This window comes from Grammomys surdaster, unplaced genomic scaffold (assembly GCF_004785775.1).
Source record: "Grammomys surdaster isolate TR1022 unplaced genomic scaffold, NIH_TR_1.0 191, whole genome shotgun sequence".
NCBI lineage: Eukaryota > Metazoa > Chordata > Mammalia > Rodentia > Muridae > Grammomys > Grammomys surdaster.
Window position 1 is genome coordinate 16,781,672 of NW_021604636.1, and position 14,714 is coordinate 16,796,385.

Genomic DNA, 14,714 nt, shown 5'->3' on the forward strand with positions numbered 1-14,714 from the left:
AGAATGAATGTTAGAAAGGAATAGCATCTTGGAGTCCAGAGCCTGGTAGGGGACTTCTCCCAGCAGCTGAGTGCAGAACTGGAGGACAGCCAGTGCTCTCTGGGGTTTTGGGTGGAGGCTGGTTCCAAGAAAGAGAGATTAATAGATCCTTTCTTCTGACAATCTCTAACTGAGGGGGTCTGAAATTTTGCTCATGCCACCATAGGACACCATGGTTATTGTTCATTACCTTGCACAGTTTTAGGTTTGTATATTTGTAATGTAGTAATTTTCTACATTTATTTCACATTTCTCTTATTTAATGTAACATAAATAATTTGCTTAATAAGACTCAACCCACATATTTTGGCCACATTAATATATATGTACATATAAAAATAATCTGTGAATGATATAAATAATTCTTTAAATAAAATAAATCTGATATGTTACATAATACTAACAAAAATTACCACTGCTCGTGATTTTGCTTTCACTTCCGGGTAAAGTGGTACTGATGAATGAGACAAAATGTGGTTTGACTTATGTTTCCACTCCTTATGTCTGTAGATGGTTTCAAAGTACAGCTTCTGCCTCCACGTGCAGATGTGAAAAGCTTTACCAAGTTTTACTTTGTCAGATATTGTATACAAAAAAAAAAAAAAGAAATCCTTTGATTCTGAGCATCACTGATAGAAAGCGGTCAACAGGTGGCCATCAAAGACTTACTAAATAAATGATTGAGTAAAACAGTTCATCTAAGTTTTCTTTTTTTAAATTCTATAAAACCTATTCTGTTTTTAAAATGCTCTGAATGGGACAGCCATGTCACCTTTCCGAGATGGGAAAGGAGGTGGAGAGACCGTAAGTCCAGAGGATAGGGCAGTGTGGTCTGGATGTGTCACGACCATCTCACCCATGAGAGCACTGCAGCTGTGGCTATCTGCACAAGACCCACACAGGACTGAACATATCACTGATTCCCTGTGGATGGTGGAAGGGCCCATGTTCCCCACTCCACCTGAGGGACTGTTAGCAGTTAATGATTGCTGGGTAGCCTCCTCATTTTACCTCCTGGTGTAGCCAGAGACAAGTTGCCCTTGTGTCAATAAATACATCTCCCACTCCTACACATGCAAGGAGCTCTAATCAACCTCAGTAGGTCAGGCACAGGAACACATCACAGTAAGAGAACACTTACTGGCAAGATCAGGGAGCTAAAGAAGGAGTGGAGGAGCAGAAGTGACTCAAACTCATTATATAAATGTATAAAACTATAAAAAAGTAACAATGCAACAAATAGTTGAGATTGTGAATTCTTGACTTAGGCCCCCCAAGCATTTCTCTCTTCAGAAATTTGGAGGCTTCCTAGACCCCCAAAGCTCAGTCTAGTGTTTCTGGGCTGTCTAAAGAGACATTATAAATGAATACTCAGTGGTGTGCAGTGGATGCCATGACATGTGTATTACACCACCATGCCTTTTCTCTGCCATTAAATACAAAACCAGCATCTTCTACATTATCATAGAAAAGCATTTAGGTTGTATTTTTATTTATCACTTTACACTGGTAGTCTCTGGTAGGTGTACTCCATAGAAACCAAAGATTTTTGTACACTATTTCTTTGTACAATAAAAGATAAAGTGTGCATTAAGTATGCTTGTACATGACAATATTGTACAATATTTACATTTCTAATATCGCCATGAAATTCTGTATTTTCTATATACAACACTGAAAATTCTTCAGAAACATTTGGACTATTTCTTATAATCACAATTTTAGTACAATAGAAAACGTTTCACTGCGATCATTTGACCATTTACCGCTTTGTTCATACAGGGATTTTGATTGTTCTGTTTTGTTTTTGACATTCATTTTCCTTCCTGATCAACGGTCGCCTCCATCGCTGTTCCCTTTAGGCCTGTGGTGGTGGTAGCTATCTGCCATAGTTTACAGACTGATCTAACAGTTGCCGCACGAATACCTACATAAAGGTGTGTTTGTGCATGCTCCTTTGATAAACACTGTGTGTCAGTGGAACAGTCTCTGTTATCTGGAGATCTTCCTCCTCTTGGGTTTGGGAGGCCTCATTTGCCTGTCACCCTGTGGGATTTGGTGAACCTGGAAATAAGAAGGTGGGAAAAAAATAACAGGAAGATTGAAATTGCAAACACCATATGACTTCTAACAAAGAAGTAGGGCAGAAAACAGTCTGCTTCACTTTCAGCCACTATATCCTGGGACACTTTAAAACTTCATGAAGACCTCAGTTTGTATGTACACTGTCTCAACATGGGATGGGAAACAGTAAAAGCTAATAGAGCACCACCTAGAAGACTCCACTGAACAGTGGAGCACATAAGAGCCAGGAACTGCCAGGCAGAGATCCCTGCATCAGCAATCTCACTGTGTCCTGGAGAGCCAGGAAAACAATACTAAGTATTTGTTTGTTCTTTTCATAACACTACTTGTTTTATAACTGCTACAAAGTGTCAGAGATCAGAACAGCTACACATGTAGCTCTGTCCAAGTATGTTTGTCCATGAGAAGAATCAGCATGGACAATAGAACATCACTGCCATTCACCAGCAGGTCTGAGCTTGTGTAAACTGGGAAGAGTAATTAATAGAATGCACTGGTATATACTAATAAAGGAACTAGAGACATTTAATCCTGTGTGTCACGTTGAGAAAGGGTTGAATGGTACCAGATACATTTTGAGGAGCAGGAGGCAAATAATCAGATCTCCCAAGTTGTAACATGGCTACTGATGTCAGAGAATGAAGTAAAATCCAGAAGGCAGAGTAGACCTAAAGCCGTGTCCAAAGTAAATGTTAAACAGCTAGCATTTGGAAACAAATGCACTGTAGAATTTACCAATTCCCATGGTCTAAATTCTTCTATCACAGATGATTTTTAACCTATGAACATGATGTCACAGGACTTAGAGTTAGGAAAACAATCAGTTGGTTTAATTGTGTGTTTAGAATATAATGTTTAGAGGTTGGAGGCTAACTGTAAGTGCTTGCCAAATATACATGATGCCCTCGATTCAATTACCAACAATGAGCCAATTAAAATAAAGTTAGACAACACCAAATGTTGTTTGTCTTTAGTCTAAGGTAAAATTCTTTTTACAAATAGTATTTAAAGCTTAAAGATAATGCTCTAAATTTCCCAGCCTGCCTTTCTCCAGACTCTTTCCACACATACTTTTTAAAACAAGCAAAACTAAAATTCAGAAACGAGGAGTTATGTAATTGAGGAAAGAGTCTTTATCCACAACAGCAATTTAGTAATTTGTGGATCTACTGTGGCCTGAAACTTGTTTCACTAGCTCTACAGTGTTTTTAATGTTTATTATTTTGTGTGTGTGTGTGTGTGTGTGTGTGTGTGTGTGTGTGTGTGCAAGTGCTTTAATATCTTTGAAACCATTGTAAACATGAGAAATTTTAGTTTTTGGTTCTCAAGAGAGTTGAGGCAACTCCAACACCCCTTCCCACATGGCTCAACTGCTGACTGTGAAGGAGAAAGTACTTTTGAAGACTACATTCCAAGATTGCTTCGTTAGGTGCCAATGCCTAGTGGCCAGAAACGCCAAATGTCCAGAGGCAGACATTAATGAAATGAAGGCCAACCCATTCTTATCTTTTTCTTGGGAAGGTAAATGGTTTAATGCATTTCCTAACCTACTTGATTTGAGGCCATCTGGGCTCATAGGAACTATGCTGACATTTCTTCATGCCTTCTCGTTAGTATTAAGCAGGATGCAAAGGTTATATGAACAGGAGCACATCGAGTTCTCAAGGGGCGGTGGGCACTCCACAGAGAAGGGATCTAGGCCTGGAAGTGGTTGAGTGGAGTAGCACCATCCTCAGCAGGCACCAGAATCAAGTGAGGCATGACCTAGAATCGATGTTGCTCTCATTCCTGATCCTCTCTATTGACAGATACTATACACCTGGTTCTAGAGGATGTTGAGTTGATGGCCATTGGTCTAGATCTACAGGTTTACCAGGAAACTCAGTGTCATTCAACTGTAGGTTACATGAACACATTTCTATGACCCACACCAATGACAACATCTTGAGGCCCACTAACTGTTACCCATCGTTAGGCAGCCATTGGATGGGTTGTTAGTATCAGATGACCTAAGTAAATGACTTGTCATTCCTACACATCCTGAAATAATTCTTCCTTTAAAGAGATTACTAAAATTATATTTATGTGTTTGAGTCTGTGTGTGATGGAGAGAAAGCTTTATACTTCTCATCTCAAACTACTGGACGCATAGTTCAACAAAAAGGTGAAGAGAAAGCACATCTCTTCCTTAGTCACAGGATTTACAGTTAGTAGTAACAGAAATTTGCACAAAACATTTTAATTTTAAGGTAGCAGAAGGAAATAGGAAGTTAATATACCCTCGAGATTGACCAAACTTTTTTTTTTGGACCGAATTTTTTTTTTTAAATGAATGGAGTGAGGTTGCATTGTTGAATATTTTGGTTACAGTGATGGTCACTGCTACTTGCAGCCAAATGCAGAAAGCTGGGGTTGGGACCTCACTATATTGCTGCTGACACTTAATGAACCTTTTTAAGAAATAAAAGTTACTTATCTCAGAAAAACAATCCATAGCTAATACAGGCTCCCTCTCCTTGAATGCTGTTCTGCCACTGGCTTTTTGCTTGCCTGGCAGTTTAGTGATTGCTATGAGAGTTGCTTCACAATGTTTAAGAGATTTTAACAAAAAAAGTGTTAATGCAATTTATTTTCAAAGAAACTAGTATAATGGAAAAAATAAATTAACTTACACTCCCAGACATTTTGTCCAGCTCGCTCATGGCCTCGTGAATAGCAGCTTCTAAATGGTTATTTAGCTTTCCACTTCTGGAATTAATAAAAACAACATGCCAAATTAACAAATTAAAGAAACAAAAGTCTCAATTTAATTCTCTAATCAGAAGACAAAAATATCAATTCTACCAGAGAAAGTCCATCTAGATTCACATTTGGGGAGTTCAGGCGATAAAGCATCACTCTGGGGTTCCCAGCACTGAACGCTAATGATTAAAGTACCACAGCCGCTGAGGTTAACACAGGAAGCCCGCTCCATTGTGTGTTTCTTCTGCATTTTGATAAAGACAGGTTCAGGAGCTCTGTGGTCGCCAAACCTGTGCTTCCTACCAGGAAACAGGCTGTGGCTAGGGGCTGAACTGCAAGCTCTGGCCACTAGGGAGCTCCCTTCGCCCTTTTTGGATCATCTCAGCTAAGTAGAATTGAGCAAAAAGAAAGCTAAAATTTTGGTGCATGGGTTAGGCTTATTACCTTGTTATACCTGGGGCTCAGAGGCTCGTTTTGCCAGTTTCCCTTAAACCGAAATGACATGATCCTTTCAACAGACACACAATGATTGTCTCAGATGCCTCTGACTAGTGCTCTTCGCTCAGCATTCTGAGAATGATATGCCATACGTGCCATTTTTTTAAAAAACGATATTGATGAAGCTGTTGTGCCTGTTACTATAGTCAGGCAATTCTCTGTGGCTATACAGTCTTTGCCTACCCTACCTTATTTCTCCTCATTTACATATATAAATCTTACTCCTCAATCTTCTGAATATGCAGGCAATCTACTGGCATTCATCCCATCAGGACAACTGATAGGAACGCAGCTGAAGCAAACTCCTATAGCAGGCTATCAATTACCATGGCTTCCCAAGAGTTAAGTCCTATCTCTGGATAAATCCGCATGGAGATTGGAAATTTGCAGCTAGGGGAGAAAACACACTTTAACTTCAGTGGAATGCCTTCAGATGAAGTCTTTCCACTTACCACAGTGTTCCCTACCTAGGCTTTATCCTCTACACACAACAACCTGACAATGCTTATATTTTGTTTTTCCTGAGCTTCGGAGGTACTTAGTTATCTACCTTTGAGTATTACACTTCTAAACACACTATGAAGGCTCCATGTATTTGCTAAGTGGTTTTGTCCAACCTGAACATAAATTGTCCTATATCCTGTTAAAACAAATGTGCATTTAAGTCAGTTCAACTGGAAGGAAAGGTCAACCTACTAACCTGAACCAGTTATAAGGACACTGCCAACAATGCTCTCCAGCATTTTGCTACTCTTAATGATCTGGCCTATCTCTGTCTGTCTGTCTGTCTGTCTGTCTCCACTAATTAAAAAAAAATAAAAAATGCAGACAAGTTCAGGGAACAAAATAATCCCAACATACCCACTCTCCAGAATGGGTTGTTAATAAATTATATGTTCTTATTAAGTATTTTTTTAATCAAAAAGATAAATCTGGTATTTCTACTTGTTCGCTATTCTCAGTCACACTCACTCCCATATGCCTCCCTAGCTCATGTTGTATGTGATATACCATGGACAGAATTGCTTTATGTGCTTATACATATAAAAGCCTGTCACGATACAGAATTCATCTTTCCCCACTCCTATATCATCTTCACCACCATCATCATCTTCACCACCACCACCACCATCATTATTAATATTATTCTGAGACAGGGTCTTGCCAATGCCGACCTGGAACTAACTATGTTTGGCTATGGTGAGAATCCTGATAAAATCATCCATGGGGAAATTGACCAATAATATCACACTTCCTGCAGTGCATTCAATAGGTTTATCGTTAATCTGTCTTTTGGACTGAGAAATGGGCATTTAATTTTTTCAAAAATTAAAAAAAATATACTTATGTGTATGAGTTTCTTGTTTATAAGTATGTTTGTACACCATGTACATGCCTAGTAACCACAGAGGCCAAAATAAAGTGTTGGATCCCCTGGGACTGGATTTATAGATGGTTGTTAGCTCCTGTGTAGACGCTAAAAACTGTGCCTCAGTCCTCTGGAAGAGGAGCCAGTGTTCTTAACTATTTCTCCAGTCCCCATATTCATTTAAGTTTCAAAGATATTTCATTTTTTATGTATTTTGATTATAACATATTATGGATTAAAATGAACTATACCTAAAAAGTTCTATACAGCTAAAAAGAAGATAAAACATTTCATTAAAAAAACTCATCAAGGAATCTTGCTCTCTTCCCTTGAATCTTTTAAAATACATATATAAGTATATATTTATATTTATGTATGAGTATACAAACCATGTATTTATATATAAATATATATGCTTATTTATAAATATTTATTTGAGTGTACAAGCCATGTAAATATATATACATATATATGTTTATTTATTTATTTATTTATTTATTTATTTATTTATTTATGTGTGAGAGTGTACAAGTCTTGGTGTTGAAATTAAAAGACTGGTTATGGGAGTTGGTTCTCCAACCACATGGAACCCAGGGTTGAACTCAGAAAGCATCTTTACAAAGCCACAGAGCTGCTTTGCTAGCTCTCTCTTGAATTTTAAGAGCAAAAGTACTTACTATTTATTGAAAGGCTTGTATTTGCCAAGAATTGTGTTAGATCTTTATGTGTTGTCTCATTTAATCTTCAGAGCAATCTCCTGAAGTAGGTATTATGACAATTGTGTGAATATAATACTTCATAAAATTTTTAGGTGAAAGGGTGAAACCCTTTTTCAGTATGTAATTCAAAAAATATATATTTAACAATAAATAACTTTCCAAGGTAAGAGTCATAATATTTTCCTATGAAGAACACAGTAACATGACCAAAGTACAAAAATGACTTAATAACATTGCTTATTGAATACATTAGGACATTAGGATTTCATTGTCTACCCAGTTATTAAAAACAATATTTGTAAAAATACATCAATATGGGCCAGTGAAGTGGTTCAGTGTGTAAAGGTACTTGTTATCAAAGCCTGATCACCTGGGTTTGACTTCTAAAACCAATGTGGGAACAGAAGAGAACCAACTCCCACAAGCTGTCTTCTGACCGCACATCTGCCATCGCATGTTCATGAGCCCTCCTCTAAAAAAATTAAAGTTAATTTAGACTAAATAGCACAGTGCTGCACTTAGAGTAAACTTTAAACAGGTACTAGATGGAGAAATGACTGTTTTTCGAGAGAGAATGCACAGATGTGGAACATGTCATTATTTGAGGACATCACGAGAGCCAAGATGCAAAGACATTTTTCCAGCTGTCGCATCTACACAACGGTTTCCACAGTATTCCTGCCAGGGACACGTGAGCTCAAGAGGGGAAGAGAAAGCTCCATGAGTTCATAAAGGAAACAATTAGTCAAAATTTGGTTTTCCAGTCTTGAGAGGCCCCCCGTGGAGTCTCTGCTAGTATTTTCTACTTCCCGCTGACAATTAATAATAAACATTTTTACTAATGGACACCCTAAGCCCTAATTGATTAAGCAATAGACATTCATATAATCACATTTCTAGTTATTAATGGAGATAATTGCTACTTCTCGTGCCCTTTGACTATATTGCCACATACGATCTATATCTTCACTAAGTACAAAGGAAAAAGGCAGGTAAAACCTATGAATGACTGTAGATATAAGTGTGAGCTGAGAGACTACATAGCACTTTGTAAGACTGTGACTCATTTCGGGTAGATCACAACAAATTTGGATAAGAATGGAAAGTCAAGAAGTCTGTGCTCTGAAAATTTAATCTATAAAGCAGTATAAAAACAATACAATTTTTAAAAAGCTAAGTTGAATTTATTCTTTTTTAATGTTTGGGAGTTCTAATGTTTGGATTCATTTTCGTAAAATCCGCAACTCCTGCTATTTCTCCTCCTCCTATCACTTTTCCCTCCCAGCTTCACGTGCTGCTGCTGCTGCTGCTGCTGCTGCTGCTGCGACTTCCACAGCTGTCTGTTGCCCATAGCTCTTCATCTGGGACAGAATTTCACGAGTCCCTCTCCTGCCCATGCTGGAATGCCGACTGGCCTGCTTCTCTGCAGATACTCACTTCCTCTGGCTCTTACATTCTTTCTGTCACTCCCTCTTCTGAGATGATTCTCAAACCTTGGTTTGAGAAAGGTGTGATACAAGCGTCTTATCTAGAATTGAACACTTCTTACTTTTTACATGTTGATCAGTTGTGGGTCTCTATACTCATCACCATCCACCAAAAAAGTTTCTCTGATGAGGGTTGAGAGATGTACTAATCTGTCCATATAAAGATCTTAGGGGCAGTTTATTACTATGTCCATTTAGCAGAGTAAGAGCAGTAGTTGGTCAGGGCCTGTGACCTAGCCTGCCGTGAACTGCTGTAGTATCAGGCACAAATTATGTCTTATAGATCAAGCCTTAAATGTAATTTTAAAAAGCGCTTGGTTACTCCCTAAACCCATGCCACTATTGCACTAGTGGATTTGAACCTCCCGGCTGGGCATTCTTGGAGCCTGGTGGGTTCACAGCTGGGCAAGAGAGTTGATTATTTCTTTTCCTAGTAGCCTACATAGCATCTTCTGTATAGCACCGTGAAAGCTGTCCAGTAGGGGATGAAGCTTCCAAACTGTTACCAGTTTGATTTCACATGTTCTATGACTCAAGTGTGGTGACCTTTCTAAGTTTTAAAGTGAAAATATATCTGGCTCATTTTGATCATTTACCATTTTCCAGTTTTATATCAGGTAACTAAAAGAATTTGTACACATGGAAAGCTTAGATCCCCTGGTAATTGAAAATAATAATGCATCTAAAAGCTTTAGAAAAGCAGCCTTGCCTTGGTCACAATGGCCTCCAACTGCCCAAGCCAATGGAGAAGACTCATTCTTTATTATATCTCTGTTCATTGTTTCAGTCTTTGTGCTCTGTCTCTTTTTGAGACAGTTTCTCACTCTGTGGCCTGAGATGGTCTTGAACTTACACTGAACTTCCTGCTTCAACTTCTCAGAATGCTGGATTACATTCCTAAACCACCATGGCCATCTTTAGTCTTTTACTGCCTTCCCCCTCCCCCTGCCTCTTCTTTTCCCTAGTATTTTGCTCCATCTTTTTCATTTTGTTAAATGTCTTGCTTTCCCAGCATTCAATTCTTAGTGCACTAATCTCCAAGCTGGTCAGATAACTCTGTGTGAGTGGAACATTTTTACATATTAAATACCATTCTTCCAGTTTCAGACCTGTCTGTCATCCACCCCACAGATGCAACATATATCTGTCAGTCAATGTTTCTACCCTGTCCTCACTATGGAAGCCCAGGTCTGTGATTGCTTTCCTTCCTATTCTGATCATTAGCGTGGTTTCTTTATTTTGTCTCCTAAATATTTCCTGATCACATTTCTTCCCCTCCATTCTCATTATTGTTTGGGTTCTTACACTTCCTCATCTCCTGGCATGAGCTCCTAGACCATCTACTACTGAGACTGTTTCCCTAAGATTCCTCCTCTTACACATTCATATCAAGGTGAAAAATCTGACCACCTTCTAGGTCTGGATACTTCAAATAAAACGACAATATACTGGCTCCTGCTTAGACTTCTGGTTCTATCTCTTGGAATTTTCTGTCTGATGCTTCCCTAAATTCAATATGGACCCCTTCTAAGTACTGCCCACCCCACCATACTTTGGTACTGTGTAAGGTTTTGGCTTTGGTGTCACCTCTAGGAACCATTTGTTCTTGTTTTGAATTAGGATCTTTCTACCTTGCTCTGGCTGACCTGGAACTCACCATGCAGACCAGCCCTGGCCTTCAACTCACAAGGATTCACCTGTCTCTGCCTCCTGAGTGCTAGGACTAAAGGTGCATGTCAGGATGATCAGCTCTAGAACCATCTTTGCTGAGGTCACTGTAGCTTCTCTACATTTTCCATATATACTTACATATATTGCTTTCCTTGTTATTTTCACATTTTAATTGTGTGTTTTGGGATCTGTCTCTAAGGACAATAACACTGTGGGTAGCACATTTTTTTTTCTAAATTAGGGACAGATTAAAATTGGGAATAAATAAGTGAATAAATAGGAGATTTGGTTCAACATCATTTACCAGTTATTTAACTTTGAACTAATTAGTCAAGATATTTGGGTCTAAGTGTCCTCCTCTGCAAATGGGCTCGGTAATTATGGATTCTTTTGTGATTGGGAGAATAATACAAAAGAAAACAACAGCAGTGTAAAATGCAAAACACTGCTGTGATGTACACGAGTGGCCAGTGTAGTTAGACAGTAGCATAATCAGTAAGGCTGCATCTTATTACTTCTGCTTTGTGTTGCTCTAATCTGTATGCTAAATTCTATGATTTCTTATGATAAAGAACAGTGCTTAATATAGACCCATATCAACTCACCACAAACAGTAGACTGGCTCTAAAGAAACAATTTAAAATTGTGTTATGTATCACCTTTTAGAAAATTTTCAGGCCTACCTGAAAATTTGGTGCAGCGGGAGAGATCCAGTTCATCTCAAAGCAGTGTTTGTAAGTATCACTTCTGTGTTAGCAAATACATCTTGCAAATAACCCAAATACCTAGTGTGCTTCCCTGGCAGAAGCATTTGGAGTCTTTTACAGCAAAAGCAGGGGCACCACTGAGAATTCAACATTGACTCACTACACGTGTGACATCAGTATTTCACACTATCCCTTTCTGTTTGTACCTGTGTTAATCTTACTGGTCCTGTCCTATACCCAAACTTGGCAGGGGAAGTGCCACTTTAGTGTAGAGGGCCCTAGGAATTTTAAGGTCTCCTATCAACCATGTAAGTGAGGCTGGTATGTTTAAGAGGATGGTGAGTGGGGCTGGTAAGTGGGAGAACACTCATGAACTTGCAACACTCTTGAGTTCTATCTGTAGCATCACATAATATAAAATAAATAAAAAATACAATAAAATATCAAAACAAAACCAGCAAAGATTAAGCCTATGCCTTAAGATGTGTGTAAGGAACATTTTACAAATGAACAAAGATTAGTGTGTAATTCTTTTTAGAAAAAAAACACCCAGTTGTGTGTGTTTACATGCACAGTTCGCCCACACCATGGTGTACACTTAGAGATCAGAGTATAACTTGCAGGAGCTGGTTTTCTTCTTCCAGTCTGTGGGTCCAGGATTTCCAGCTCTGGTCACCAGGTTCAATAGCAAGGACCATCTTGCCAGCCCTGCTATATAATATTTGGTTGTTTGAAAATGGGGAACTAAATGGGGTTGCCAGTGACATGGTTTAAAATTATCCTCTGTATACAAATGCAGAACTACACTTGTTTCTCTACCTTCATATGAAATAATAGTAACAATTCATAAACTACCTTATCATAAACTGCTTTATATTATTACCTTCATATCTGTATATTTTACTCTTCAAATATCAATCCAGAAAGACTTGAATAATAATGGTTCAAAGTTTAATTTCATGTTAGATTTCAAAGAGAAATTATAATTCCAGTCCATAACTGTGGCGAAAGAACAGCCGACATCACTAGCATCGCCTTGACCGGTGGGTAGGTAATCTGCTAGCGTTGTTACACGTGTGTAACTGCATGCTCCACCCAGGCCCCGCCCCCTGCCCCCCATCCTACAAAGAGGTGAAGATGGGGGCAGGACAGTATGGGTGAAGGAGGAAATCCTACATGCCATATGGACAAATTACATGGAAAATGTTTTTCTGCAACAGTATGTTTGGTGTGTGTTAAAGTCTTCTGATGATAAATATCAAAGAATATTACTGTGAAACAAATCGTTGAGACTTGACAGTCTCTGAAGGAAAGAGAGAACGGAAAACCAAAGCGCTTACTTTCTGCTCCTTTTCCGGACTCGGCTGTAGGCTTCTAAACCTTCTGTGAGGGTCTTCAACTTCTCCGGCTCCACCTGAGTGAAGGTACGAAGACCAAACCACATTACCCAGACCTATAATTGTTGAATATTCTTTTTACTCTACTTTCTTGCTGGACAGCAATTGTGGTACCGGGGAAAGGAGCCCCCTCCCTGCTCCCCAACAAATGTACTATCCTTGCTCAATCACAAGCTGATTCTGGGACTTGACATTGAAGCATCAGTGGAAATGAAAGTTTGGCTTTGACACTGACGTCTTTTGAAAATAATGTTTTGGGAACAAAACCTGGAATTTAAGTAACTTTCATGATGTACCATCATTTAGTCACAAATCCTGGCTCACTCTCTCCATGCCTTATGCTCTCAGAGGCTGCATCTTCACAACTCACAGGGAAAAGAGAAGAGTGGTGCTCCGGGAAGGGGATGGGGTTTGGAGGCAATAGGCTGGAACTGGGATCTGAACTCCTCATTTCTTAATATGAACAAAACATTTAGATCTTCTTTTTAAAGTTTTATTTTATTTTAGAGTGTTCTGCTTGGATGTAGGTATGTGCACCTCGTACATGCCTGGGGCCTGTGGATATCAGAAGAGGGCATCGGAGTTCCTTGAAATGGCGTTTGAGATGGTTGTGAGCCACCATGTGGGTTCTGGGAACTGAACTCGGGTCCCCTAGAAGTATAAGCGCTCTTAATGGATGAGCTAACTCTCCACTTCCAGACATGTTTTCTATCTCAATTTCCCTGTGCAAAAGGCCAGTAATACCTATATCACCTCTGTTTTGTGATCATTAGAATAAAAGGCCACATTGTACATAGTCTAGTTAAAAGTAACTAATGAAAGGATACACTGTACATAGCCTAGTTAAAAGTAACTATTATGCAGAATGCATTAGGTTCCCCAGAGGCCAAAAACCAAACCAAACCAAACCAAACCAAACCAAACCAAACCAAACCAAACCAAACCAAACCAAACCAAACCTCCAAGAAGGATCCTTGTTATTTTAAGAAGGAGGGGCTAATACTTTGTGGACTTGTCTCTTCTTCTGTCCTGCCCTCACTGCAAATCTATGAAGCTGGCTTCCTCCATAGAACTTGGCTATCCAGTGGGGCTGGGTATTCACATGCATGGGGGATGTACAGAGTTTTCGCCACTCCTCCCCCCCCCCCCAAAAAAAAAAAACCAAAAAGCAAAGAAAATGTACATGCATCAAAATGCTTTTGGGAATATTTTGCTATTTGTTTTAAATCAAGCTATCCCTTATCTGTATGCTCCTCACTACTAAGCCACTCTTACTTAAAAATTCAGATTTTGGGGAAAGCTTCATGGATAAGAAAATAAATACTTATAAGTAAAGAAATTAGCTTTTGTCTTTAAATTTTAATGGCACTCCTGAATGTCACTTATAAATAATTTCCCTGTGGCCTCCTCTTCAAACTCGTACACAGTAAGAATAACAAGGTGCATTACTTTCATGACTGAGTGCAGACACTTCTGACTGTTGAGTCAAGTGACACAAAGGTATTCATTTGTGTAGTTCTGTACACTGTCTCAAAGAAACCAAGTTTGCTGGGGATATCTGATCCAATATGGGCAACACAAAAGACATCTTTGTTCCTGCCACACATCATAAAGAGATGTGTCCTACTGACCAGAAAAGCTCACATGAGCTGAATATATATTCATATCTCTGAAACACAGAAGGCTTCTAGTACAGTTTCACATTTCATGGTTAAGTAAGGTTCTATCTATTTTATGTTCATGTTCATGAAAGGATCATACAGTTGTCTCCTAGTACAGCTCATGCCTAACTCCACATTTTAAAATGAAGTTCCTGCCAGTAGGAGGGAAACCCTGCTGCACAGAAAGATCTGTTCAACCTCACAGTAGACAGAGACCTCAGAAGTGTGATGAGGCACAGAATTCCAGTTCACATTGAAACAGAAGATGCAAAGATTAGCCTGTTGGCTTTAATTTTAAAAACTGGTTAGGCTGAAATGTTTTCTAAGTTCTCAATTTAT

At 38.9% G+C, this 14,714-nt stretch overlaps 1 protein-coding gene across 4 annotated transcripts in view; it reads right to left on the reverse strand.

Annotated features, from left to right (window-relative positions):
• Positions 1-1,494: 1,494 nt before the first annotated feature.
• Positions 1,495-14,714, reverse strand: part of Mbd5 (methyl-CpG binding domain protein 5) — a 370,386-nt gene continuing 357,166 nt past the window's right edge. For 3 of the 4 annotated variants that reach the window (XM_028769176.1, XM_028769174.1, XM_028769175.1), the window contains 3 exons: positions 12,658-12,731; positions 4,797-4,872; positions 1,502-2,103 (listed from right to left, as the gene is read on the reverse strand). In XM_028769176.1, the coding sequence (XP_028625009.1) occupies positions 2,032-2,103; positions 4,797-4,872; positions 12,658-12,731 (222 nt within the window). In that variant the 3' untranslated portion in view covers positions 1,502-2,031. Of the gene's footprint in view, positions 2,104-4,796; positions 4,873-12,657; positions 12,732-14,714 lie in introns of all 4 variants that reach the window. The other variant, XM_028769177.1, reaches the window with a different exon arrangement.